Source organism: Castor canadensis, chromosome 18 (assembly GCF_047511655.1).
Source record: "Castor canadensis chromosome 18, mCasCan1.hap1v2, whole genome shotgun sequence".
Taxonomy (NCBI): Eukaryota; Metazoa; Chordata; class Mammalia; order Rodentia; family Castoridae; genus Castor; species Castor canadensis.
This window is the reverse complement of record NC_133403.1, coordinates 34,208,400-34,221,255: the sequence shown is the minus strand read 5'-3', so window position 1 is coordinate 34,221,255 and position 12,856 is coordinate 34,208,400. Positions and strand designations below refer to the sequence as shown.

The following is a 12,856-nucleotide window of genomic DNA, read 5'->3' as shown; positions in this document are numbered from 1 at the left end:
CCAGTTTGCAAGCACCTCTGATATACTTCAATTTAAATCCACCCACTTCATACTACCCACGAGCAGTCACTGGTCACTTGGACTTCCCCCAAAAATTCCAAGCTTGTCTCCTGCTTCTATTCTTGCCCTCTACAATCAAATTTTCCCTGAAGTTACCAGAAGATCTTTCAAAAACACACATCAGAGGACCAGGCAGGGAGGCACAAGCCCGAAATCCCAACGAGGCAGGAGGTGGAATTTGGATAGTGGTTAGAGGCCAACCCAGGCCATGATCCTATTTCAAAAAGCAAGCTGGGTGTGGTCATGCATGTCTATAATCCCAGCTAGACAGAAGCCAGCCCCAGGCAAAAGTGTGAGACCCTACCTGGAAAAATAACTAAAGCAAAACAGGCTGGAGTTGTGGCTCAAGTGGCAGAGTGCTTACCTAGCAAGTGTAAGGTCTGAGTTCAGATGCAACCACCACCAAAAAAAAACACACATCAGGCACACACCCCCACCCCCAGCCCCCCATTCAAAGGGCTTTGATCACAGAGTAAAGTCTAACTATCTTAGCAAAGCCATCCACGACCACTCTCCTGTCCTGTGTCCCACTTTCTCCTTCTTTCCTTCCCTGCTCCACTCCTACTCAGTGTTCTCTTTGCTGTTCTAACAACATGCCATTGACCTTCCCACCCAGGAGGTGGCCTGCGTTGTCCTCAGCTGGCATACTCTTCCCCAGATAGTCCATGGCTTCCTTCTTCACATCAGCAAAACCTTCTTGAGGGAGGTTTTGTCTCTCTGTCCCAGGGCTCCTTTTGCTCTGTTTTGTTTCATAGCTGGGGTACATTGTTCCCTTAGATTGCTTGAATGGCTCCCAGTGAATTGCACCTCCTGGAATCCATAACCATGTTGCCTCTGGGCTTATCCATGTAACAGGTTTATCCCTGTTGCAAAGGCTGCAGGCACAGAGGCTGAAGGCCGAAGAAGAGCCTGTGTGATGGGGACTGGTATCTTGCAACACTGCTGCTGCCCCTGTGTGAGAAAGTGGACTATCCTGCTGGAGAGGCCACATGGAGGAGACCTGAGGCACCCAGCCTTGTGGGTAAAGGCCATCTTGGACTCTCTATCCCCAGTCAAGCCACCAGATGAACCCAGCCCCATGGGGTCCTGGGTGAGATCAGCAGAACTGGTCCAAAGCATAGACTTATGAACAGAAAAGTGATTGCTGTTCAAGCCACTAAGTTTTGTAGCAAGAGATAACTGACACAATAGTTTATCATTTGCTGTGGCAGATACCACAGCTGTCAGCAAACTCTCCATCTTCTCTTTTTCCTGGGCCCACAGCAGAACTTCTCCCCACCTTCCTTGCAGTGTGGTGACTGAATTCTACCCCAGGGATGCAAGCAGACCTGATGAAGGCAACTTTGGGGAAATGAGTCTTTTGAAGGGCTCTGTCATCTCTGCAGTTTTCTCCCCCTTATAGATACAAACAGTGACAATTCTTCACAGAATGGAAGAAGTTCGAAACATAGGAGAACAGTCCATCCACCAAAAATGCTCATCTCAAATTGATTAGTGAGCCAAAAAACAATACTTCACTGTTTTGGGGCCATTAGACATTCGGGGATCTCTTTATTACAGCCTATTCTACTTTACTACACTAACTCTGATGCTTTTCCCACCAAGAAAGAGGGCTCATTTCCCCATCCCCTCCATCCAGGCAGGCCACATGACTTACTTCAGTTCACAAAATGCCATGGGGGTGGTACTGTGTGACTTTATAATCTCAGGACCCCTTACAACTACCACTCTTGCTCTCATGGAACAAGAGACCCAAGCTGTTGCCCAGAGAGGCCACATGGAGTAAGGCTCAGCTGTCCCTTTCCAACCCTTCCACCAGCTGAATGAGGCCACATGAGTGAGCCCGGGCAAGATGAGCAGAAGAACCATCCAGACGAACTCAATGCGCAACATCACAGAAAAGAACAAAATGTTATCCTAAGCCCAAAATTTCTCACCTGTTAGGAAATTTAGAGATGCTTATTTCACAGAAACAGATCATTGAGAAAGAACAAAGAGTTGATAAGTGCCTGTCTACAATTTCTATGCTGTACAAATGTATCTACCCCCATATTTCCCTCCCCTTGCAATTGCGCCAAATTAGATCCCCACTCAGAGCTACCTCCACTTGGCCAGTGCCTTCCAGTCCTAGTGTCATTTGCTCAGTTTCCTGATGTTCTCTGCCTTCCAGGGTCTTCCCCATCCCATTCATCCCACATCAGCAAGTGACAACCCAGGGGATGGATTGAACCCTCCACCTATTCTTGTAAAGGCTAGAAACTCAGAATAATTTTTTTACATCTTTAAATGTCAAAAAATCAGAAGAAACATCAGATTTCATGGCACATGAAAGTTAATAGACTGTCATCAAACTGATCTTTTATTATCTTTCCTACTATTTTCACTCTAAAACCAGCAAAGAGTTCAATCTCCTACCTCAAACAGATAGAATTTGGCTGGTCCCTATCCTTACACCCAAGGAGTCAGTGACCTAAATTCACTTCTCAAGACACACTGCCAGGCACCCTGCATTCTGAGCAAACTGGTCTCTCAGCTGTACCATGAAGACACAGAAATACCTTCACTGGCTTTATTGTTCTTGCCTACCTTTCCCTGTGATCTAAACCCTTCCCACCCTCCATTCCATTCCAAATCCCTATCTCCCCAACCAACAAGGCTTCCCTAACTGCTTTGCCAAATGTTTCCCCAAGTGCATTCTCTGGAACAAAAACCCCAAGGGAAATCCTAGAAAAGGAAAACACTGCAGGCTCGATCCTCAGTTGGAGGCACAATGCAGGTATATGAAAGGCTCTGAGAAGTCCTGCAGTAAGGAGACCTATTTCTCTATTGCTTAATCTTTTCCAAGCTCATTAAGCACAGGATTTGTTTTGCCCACAGAACACACCAGCATCCAGAACGGGGCCTGGAATTTAGCATGTGTTAAAAGAATTTTTTTTTAAATGCTAACATCCCACAGAATCAGGGTTCTACAGAATACACTTTGGATATACCACTTCAATGCCTCCTGCTCTCCTTCTGCTCTGAGTTGTTTCCACATCACCTGTCCCACATTGTGTCTCACTAACCATCATGATCTTTATGGCTGTTATTTATTTAGCACCTGCAAAATAATGACCTGAGAAGTCTCATCTTCTGTAATCCTCGCAACCAGACCCTGAGATAGGTAATATTATTCTATGATTTCTATTTTGCCCTCCAAAAAATTAAACCCTGAGTCAAAATGTTTAAGCCACTAGCCTAAGATAAAGTAGAACATGAATTCAATATGGCATCAGTCTAACTCCAAGACTCAGGAACTTTCTTTTCCATCAAAACATCTCTGAATGATATATGACTGACATTGCTGGCGGCCCACCTTTCCCCTACACTAGTGCAACCTTGAATTTGTATGGAATGGCAACAGGTCTTCTAGGCAGTGACTCGTAATGTGACGTTCCTGCTTTTCCAACTCCCAGCCTCATTTGTGGATAGGATTAGCCCCTCTACCCCCAAGAAGACATAATGAAACATTATTGGTGGGGTGTCCTGGGGAAAATCTTTGCTTCTAGAAACCAAAAATATATACCTTTCATCCCTTCACACTCACCAGGTCCTCCTCTTTCCTGCTTTGAACCCAGATGTAACAGCTGGAGCTGCAGCAGCTATATTGCAGCCATAAGGGAAAGGCCATGAAAATTCCCAAAGACATCAGTCCTGATTTACTGACCTACTGAACCAACTCCAGCAGCTCCAGACCAACTCCAGCAGATTTGTGTTCCGTGTCAAAAGGAAACCAGTGGGCTGGCAGAGTGGCTCAAATGGTAAAGCACCTGCCTAGCAAGCATGAGGCCCTGAGTTCAAACCCCAATACCACGTTTTTAAAAAAGACAAAAGAAACCAGTACCTGCTTCACCATTTTTGTGGTTGGGTTTTTCATTTAATGCAGCCCAACGCATTCCTAGTAGACCCCCGTGCTGTTACTCACATCGTTGACTGTTTCAACTTCATCATTATTTCACAGAGATAAGATTAGCGTCACCTGTCAGCACGAAGCATGCTTCTTGAAAGACAAGTCCATGTTGTGTATTTTTGTTTCGACAGGAAGATATGTTACCAGATGTGGCTACCATCAATGTTTTCAGGGATGATCTATGTAATTTGTTACTAACACTGGTATTTACGAGCAGGGAATTGTCACAGTAAATAGCTGAAACATGACCTCTATCTCCTAATGGATTAGTGTCCATATGAAAACCCGTATCAGAAACACAAGATCTGTTTATTAAATGCAGATTCCTGAGCTCTCGCTCTCCAATCCCTACTGAGCTAGGTCTCTGCGGCTGGACGCTGAAAATGTACAGCTTTGATCTACAAAATTTGATAAGTGCTGGGGTATTAAAAATAAAAAAAAAAAAAAACTCCATAGATCCAAATGTAAAGTTTGGCAAGACTTGACCCAAGTCACCAGCCTCCCCTCATGGACCCATCCCTTGGCCCTACAGATCTGAGAAGTCTAACTTGGCATAATTGTTCCAGAACAGTCTCTGGGTAATATGACTGAACTGGTTGCCATGCTCTGTGGTGTCCAGGACCAGAAGACTCAAACAGATACATTCCCTATAACCACAGCTCGTCCCCAGCACACCAATGCTTCCATCCCCATGTCAGAGGGAAAACCCGCTCTGTAGAAGCCACAGAATCCAGGTCTGCTACAACAAGCACCACTGCCCAGGGAGTTGTCAGGGGAGGTAGCAGGTGGAGAAGATGAAAAGTAAACTCTGGAGAAATGTACCCAGTAACTTGCAAACTAGCAGTTGGGGTTCCTGACTCCAGAAGATCAGAAGACATCCCAGGTGGCCTTTGGGACTCTTCTGATTTACAAAATCCTGTTCTGAACAGAATCTGCTCTTGAGCACCGTGCACACAGAGACAGAGGCTAGGGCCAATGCATCCCACACTTTTTCTTCCAGTAGCCAAGTGTTAGCCAAGCCTTCGCTCGCTCCAGATCTGAGAAAGGCAATACCTGTGCCTCCTAACACACCTCCCACTCCCCCAATCCCCCCTGACATTTATCTTATTTCATTCCAAGGATCGTGTTCCCAGACACAACAGGTGCACACAGACATACACACACCCAAGGGTAGCAAACATCATATTAAAATTCACCCACACACAAACTCCTCTTTCACAAGGATAACCTCCTTCGTGTTGACATCTGGCCAAGTTTAAAACCATGGAAGAAAAATAAACCAGAGAGGGACACTCGCCCAGGCAGAAGAGCTACAAGATTCAGTAAGCGCTGAAGAGTTCAGGCCTTGCAAACTCCTGGGCCTGAATTCTTCAGTGGAGATACCCACTCCAGCAACAAGGGAACCCCTTGACTCCCGGCTGCACTGCCAACACCCTCAGCAAGTGCCAGCGAACGGGTGTTTCCAAATTGAATCAAGCCATGTGGACAGCCGGGCCATTTTGAGGGAAAGAAATGAGCTGAATCTTTCAGATGTTTTGAACAGTTTGAATGCCCAATGATTTCATTAACACCAAGGCATCTTCCATAGTTCCTGAAACCTTCCTTGTCCCAATGGCCTTTGGAAGGAAAGATTTCTGCCATCTTCTTTGGGAGGAACTCCGTGTGTATCCCCTGACCCTTCCCACCCCTCCGAAAACTGCTTCAAACTTCCCTTCAAGTTCACTTGGAAACATGCCAGAGAACTCCACTCCCGGACCCCTTCCATGAGGTCTCATCACAATCCAAGAGGTTTGCCCAGTGTGTGCTGTTCATGGCATGATCGTTTTACCTTTTTACACATTTTTCAGGCCTGCAATAACTCACTGCATCAAGACGATTATTTTGGAAATGGTTAACTCAATGGGTTTTGGTTTTGGTTTTGCTCCTTTTTTCATGCATTTTGCTTCCAAGCATGCATATCACGGCGGGTGGAGGGGGATCCACGGAGGCTGAGGAGGAGAAGTGAGGGACAAGATCTACATGGACAGACCGCCCCATCCTGCCAGTAAAATCCACCTTCTGACCACCTGCAGAATGCGCAAGGTCACGTGGGTTCCCTGCAGCTCCAGAAGGTATTATCAAGCACACAACCCCGTGGCATATAAACAAATCCACCAGCGGAAAAACGACAGAACTCCCTCCTTCAAGAGGAAACGAATGATCATGGTAACCGCTGCACCCGTGATAATAAATAAGGAATAACAATTACGACTGCTACTACCACCGCCCAGCCAAATACAGACAACAGCCGCACAGTAAAGGGACATCCAACGCAGGGCACCAATCGCGCCCACCTGGTGACCCATCCCCCGCCCTCCTGCCCCCGACAAACAGAATCCGAGGAGAAGGGGTTGGTGGAGGGGGGGGGGAGGGCAGGGAAAGAAGGATCGCTTTTTGTCCATAGGCAACACCTACCTCCAGGGTCCGGATCTCTTTCTGTGTGAGGTCGTTGGAGGTGGCACATTTGGTCCTAAGCCCTTCCAGGTTGGAGATACTCAAGTCTATCATGTTTTGTACCAACTCGCACTGTTGTAAGGCTTTCTGCAAACTCAGAGGTTGTTGCTCCTCGCTTTTCGTCATGTTTTCCTCATCCATCGCTTGGTCTGTAACCCCCCTTCCCCTCCTCCTCCTCCTCCTCCTCCTCCCAAAGAGAAAAAAAGGGGGGAGGGAGTAGAGGTAGAGGGAGTCTACCCCTCCGCCTCTCCAAACACTGCGACTTCTCACCAGTGTCTCGTGAAGAAGAAACCCAACATCTCACACAGGGTTCAGGGGGTGGGGGCGGGAGGAGGGGACAAGAGCCAAAATTTATTATTTTATTTTTGGGGTATCAGACATTAGAATGTCTCCTCTCTCTCTCCTCTCTCTCCCTCTCTCTCCTCTCTCTCTCTCTCTCTCTCTCTCCTCTCTCTCTTTTTGAGTCTCTGGTCCGTGAAAAGGAGAGATGCCGTTTCTCAGAAGCGAACCAGGTGATGTGATGCTGTCTGAACACTTAGGGAGGAGGAGAAAAAAAAAAGAGGAGGAGAAGAAAGAGGAGGAGGGAGGAGGAGGAGGAGAGAGAAAAAGAGAGAGAGAGAGAGAGAGAGAGAAGGAAAATAGCGCTCACTCTTTACACACCGGCTCCGTGATGGACAGAATTATATGTATATATATTTGGCTGGCTGGCTTTTATGTCAAAAAAAAGCGACTTTGCCCCCCTCCCAGTCGCAGTGACACGGCATGGTCCGCCGCGGGGAGTGCTTTAGCGCGTTCTCGGGATGCCGTCCGCCCTGCTCCCGCGGCTGCGGCGGCTACTGCGGCTGGCTGCGGTGTCCTCCCCGCGCTGCTGCTGCTGCTGCTGCTGCTGCTGCTGCTGCTGCTGCTGCGGCCGCCGCCGGGCTCCGGGGGTGACGGCAGCTGCTGCAATCGCTCCTGCCTGGCTCCACACCGACATCTTGCCTGTCAATCAAAGGGCGGGGGTGGGGGGAGCGAGGCGGCGCGGAGAGGGATGGAGCGAGCGAGGGACCTGCGGGGAGCGGGTTGGTGGAGCGGCGCCGTGCGCGCAGCCGCCCGGTTCCTCGGCGCGCAGGGGACCCGCTCGGGGAGGCGCGCGCAGAGGCTCGCGCACCTGGCCACCCGAGGGGCGCGGGGAGCGGGGGCGGGATTTCTCGGGGCTGCGGAGCTAGCGTGGCAAAGTGGATTACTACCCGGCGTGCGAGCGAGCGAGCGATCGAGAGAGAGAGAGAGAGAGAGAGAGAGAGCGATCGGCGGGCGGGGGCGCGGGGCAGCGCGCACGCCGGGCTCCCGCTGCTCCCAGGGGCGGTGGAGATGGCTGGGAGGGTGGCGGAGCGCGGAGGGAGGCCGGGCGAGGGGGCGGGGAGAGGTAGTCGGGGGCGGGGTGGGGGTGGGGGTGGGGGTGGGGGAGCCCCACTACTACCGCCCGGCTCTCGCGAGACGAGGCCGGAGTACAGCTCAGCAGGTGCGCTCGGGCGGGGAGCAGGTGTGCGCCCAACTTTAAAAGCCCGGGTGCGCGCTGGAGACTCAACGCCGTGGACCTGGGCACGTCCTCTCGGTCTTGTTGGCTCGCTGTGCGCCTGTCTTTTCGTTCTTTCTTGTTAGTGGAGAAAAGAAAAAACAAAAAACTGATGATGTTCCCTGAGCTGAAGGAAGCTGTCTCCCCGACCTGGCACCTTGGCCTGCCCTGGTGGCTGTCGTTTTTGCAGGGTGAGGAGCAGGGGCTTTGCCTTATTCTGATTGTTACCTTGTCCTACCCTCACGGCCAGGTCTGACTCCAGACTTGGAGTTATTCATATATATAAAATCAGCAAACTGTGATACCAAGAATGGTTTTTATATTTTAAAAGAGTTGGGAAAAATAAAAGGGAGAATATTTGGTGATCTGGGAAAATTGTATGAAATTTACATTCCAATGGCCAATAAATAAATAGCTATTGGAATCCCACCGCCCCTTTGCATGTTCTCCGTGTTTACTTTTGCCCTATGACAGTAGAGTTGAACAGTTACAACAGAAACTGGCTAACGACACCTAAAATATTTACTGCCTGCTCAGTCCAGAAAAGCCTGCCAACTCCTGATTAAATACCTGTACTGTCTATCCACTCTGCCCGGACCACACTTCACCCTAATCCTCTTCTGGCTGTCTCCTTCTGATCATTCAGCGTCAAGTCAAATGTCATCTCAGAGAGGTCTCACCTCTCTGGCCACCTGATCTAATAGTATCCTCAATTAATTGCCCAAAGGATATATTTAGAATAATTATATTCTAAATACACACCTGTATCCCCAGCTACTTTGGAGGCAGAAGCAGGAGGATCACTTGAACCAAGGAGTTTGAAGCTAGCCTGGGCAACATAGTGAGATCCACCCCACCCCACCCCCAAAAGAAAAAAAAAATTAGCAAAAGGCGCCTTTTTCTATCAGTGAACAGAGCCCCAGAGTGCTAAGGAACTGTGCTTATGGGGCAGTGTGAGACTCAGAACATATGGCATAATATGTCATCCCTGAAAGAAGCCACTGAGAAGTAAAAAGAACAGACGCCAGTGATGGCCAAGTTGGATGGCAAATTTATTATTTTTTTAAGTCTATATTCCAAGGGATTTTATAACTCATACGGGCTGAATGACCATTTTCAAAATTTCTCTGTTGGGCTCAGTGGTAGAGCATTTGTCTAGCACGTGTGAGGTCCTGGGTTTCAGCCCCAGCACAGCAAAAACAAAAAACACAACCTATGAGTCAATGAAGTCAGGTGAATTCCCTAGGCAACCAGTTTTTTTGGACCTTGAAGTTTCTGGATTTGGATTTCAATTCTATGGTAAAATTCTCTCTCTTTTCATCTATTTTCTCCATCTTTTTGTTCTTCTTGAACTTAGAATTCGTGGTTATTTTAAAGCCCTTGTTTAGCTCTGATATCTTGTTCACCCATGGGTCCCTTTCTGTTGACTGTTTTTCTCTTTGCTTCCAGTGATTTGGTCCTCTCTGTTAGCATGCCTTTTCACTTTTTATTGAATACCTGCATTTGGAGCACATACTCTGCAAGACAGATGGTTAGGGACTGGTTATTCCACCTATCTTTGTCATCCAGGGTTTCCAACTGAGAATCTTGAGTTCCCTTTCCTTGGTCCTAAGCACTAGTACTTGTCCCCAAAGCCTGGCAAGACTGGTAAACTCTGCTCTGTTTTTCAGGGATTCTCTGCTTGACTTCTCAGCCTCTTATTCTGAGCTGTATTCTTGATGAATATCTAAATGAATATATCCTAATAAAAAATTTATAATAAAAAAAATCTTAGCCAGGTGCCAGTGACTCACGCCTATAATCTTACCTACTCAGGGGGGCAGAGATCAGGAGGATGGTGGTTCAGCCCAGGCAAATAGATCGCAAGACCCTATCTCTTTTCTTTTTTTTTTCGTTTTTTTGGTGCTGGGATCAAACCCAGGGCCTCACACATGCTAGGCAAGCTCTGTACCACTGAGCTACATCCCAGCCCTGCAAGACCCTATCTCAAAAAAACCCTTCACAAAAATAGGGCTGGTGGAGTGGCTCAAGGTGAAGGCCCTGAGTTCAAACCCTAGTACCTCCAAAAATAATAATAATTATAAAAGTCTTGAGTGGGAAAACTGCCATCCATCAAATGTACTTTCTTCCTGGCAGAGTGGCTCAAGTGGTAGAGCACCTGCTTAGCAAGTGTGAGGTCCTGAGTTCAAACCCCAGTGCCCAGTGTCACCAAAAAAAAAAAAAAATTTATGAGCCTTATTTTCTGTCCCTCCCTTTTCCCTGGTGACTAGTCTCCAAACGCCCAGTTTTGTGTCTCCAGCCCTATGAGATGACCAGAAGTTCTGCTGGTTTTTCTGTCTCCAGCAGCAGCTTCCCTACCTGGGAAAAGTTTAGATTTTCCCCACCACACACACCCACACCCTGCTTTCCTCGCACCCAAATTTGTAAATGCTCTGGGGAGAAACATGGCCACAGAATGTCAGCTTTGTAATTCCTCTGTCCCCAGAATCTTGGCCCCTTCTGGTCCTGGTTACTTCCACAGCTCTCTTAAAAAATTAAGATATTGGTGGTGGTACTAGTGGTGCTGGTGGTAGTGATGATGATGAAGAGGAGGAGGAGAAAGCGGGAGAAAGAGGAAGAGGAGAAGGAGGAAGATTTGACCTGGCTTTACTAGGTGTTCTCAGAAGGAGTAGAAATTTAAACAATCAAAATATCTTAAGTCAGAGGTCATCAGTTGGCAGAGCTGTAAGGAATACACAAATGCTTATCCTTCCTATGTTCGAAAACACCTCACATTGTAAGTCTCACCCCTGCATAAGAGAAACCAAAGGAATTTTCCAGAACCATCCTTGCAACTATGTTCCACATGATTTGGACTCAGCTTTAGTGAGAAACAAAAGGGAGAAATCTCTGTGATGATAAGCCAGTGTACCTGCTTCCCAGCACTGGCCCAGAGTGAGCCCCAGTGTGTACACCGACAGGTGTGCCATGGTGAGCTGTGGCAGCCCCACAGTTGGTATGGGTCCCATTCTTGCTCACAGAGCCCAAGGCAGGCTCTCCTGTCCTCCTGGACACTCTCTGGGCTTTCTAACCACCTGTCCTATACTTCTGAGGCTGCCATACCAAAATGGCAGGGACTGGGGATAGAGCTTAGCACTAGAACGCTTGGCTAGCAGGCACAAGGCCCTGAGTTCCATCCCCAGCCCTGTCCAAAAACAAATGAAGATTAAACAGGATAAATTTATTTTCTTCTTACAGTTCTAGGGGCTGCAAGTCCAAAAGCAGGGAGCAGGGTATCAGTGGTGAGGTGAGGGCTCTCACATGATGAAGCTGTGTGTGTGTGTGTGTGTGTGTGTGTGTGTGTGTGTACGTGTATCTCTCTCTCTCACACTTTCCTTCACACAGACACACAGACACACACACACACACACCGGGCCACAGTTCTACTGTCTTAAGACTACACCTGCCAGATACAGTCACCCTGAGCGAGCTAAGGGCTTAACATACATACGGGGATGTGTTGTGTTCTACCACAATACAATTCATCATCCCTCTGTTAAATTCACCACCTTCTGCTCAAACCGCCTGGAGTAGATTGTCAATTGCAACGGAGAACCAATATTCTTGCTGAGAATTCAAAAATCAGGAAATTCCACCCAAAAGGTAGATCTTTGACATTTTTGACAAAAATATGAAGATCTTTCCCATTGGGTAGCAGCTGCCTGGGACAGGCAGCTGTCCCTTTCAGACGGCACCTGGGCTCTCTAGTGCACCATAGCCCCCTCCCCTTCAGGCTTCCCCATTCATTATTTTTATTCCTGCCTGGCCCCTGTAAGCATTTGAGATTCCCACCCCTGATGTAGGGTTTTGTACCTTAAAATGATAAGTTCACCAGTCTGAACTTGGGGAACTATGAACTGGAGGCGTGGCTTAAACTATGGAGCACCTGCCTAGCAAGCGTGAGGCCCTGAGTTCAAACCCCAATAAAAACAATAACAAAAAACAATCCCTAAAACTACACACTCCCCTGGTATCCATGCCTCGAAGTGCCTTTATCAAAAGTGAGAATAAATGATTGTTAGTGGACTCTTGGATGGACTGAACATGGACGGAAGATGGGAATCAAGAATTGGCCTCATCTTTCTTCTTGCTCTGCTTGTCAAGACTCAGAACAAGGGCTGGTAGAGTGGCTCAAGTGGTAGAGTGCCTATCTTGCAAGCGTGAGGATCTGAGTTCAAAACCCCAGTACCAAAAAAAAAAAAAAAACCCACAAGACTCAGACTGACTGCACCTTCCTCGGCCCCTAGGCAGCATCTCTGTAGACCCTGTAGCTTTTCAGTTAGTTTCAACTGTAAGAAGAGTACCATTTTCTAGCATAACAAGTCCAGTCCAGGGCTGGAAATGTAGCTCAAGTGGTAGAGCACCTGCCTAGCAAGGATGAAGCCCTGAGTTCAAATCCTAGACCTGCCAAAAAAAAAAAAAGTCCAATCCAGTCAAGACTTTATTCTCAGCCAGTTGCCAATGGCTCAGGAGGACCATGGTTTGAGGTTGATCCAGGCAAATAGTCGGTGAGACCCCTATCTCCAAAATAGCCAGTGCAAAATGGATTGGAGGTGTGGCTCAGATGGTACAGCACCTGCTTTGTAAGCATGAAGCCCTGAGTTCAAACTTCAGTCTCAGTTGGGAACCACTGGCTCACACTATAATCCTAGCTACTCAGGAGGCAGAGATCAGGAGGATCATGGTTCGAAGCCAGTCTGGACAAATAGTTCATGAAACCCTATCTCCAAAAACTAAAAAGAGCTGGTAGAGTGGCTCAA

General features: G+C 47.8%; 1 protein-coding gene across 1 annotated transcript in view; it reads right to left on the bottom strand.

The window, feature by feature from the left end:
* The window catches only part of Ksr2 (kinase suppressor of ras 2), a 279,590-nt gene extending 271,920 nt beyond the window's left edge, over positions 1–7,670 (bottom strand). Inside the window, exon 1 of the mRNA XM_074060825.1 lies at positions 6,464–7,670. Within this exon, the coding sequence (XP_073916926.1) occupies positions 6,464–6,643 (180 nt within the window). The 5' untranslated portion in view covers positions 6,644–7,670. The remainder of the gene's footprint in view (positions 1–6,463) is intronic.
* Between the last annotated feature and the right edge of the window lie 5,186 nt (positions 7,671–12,856).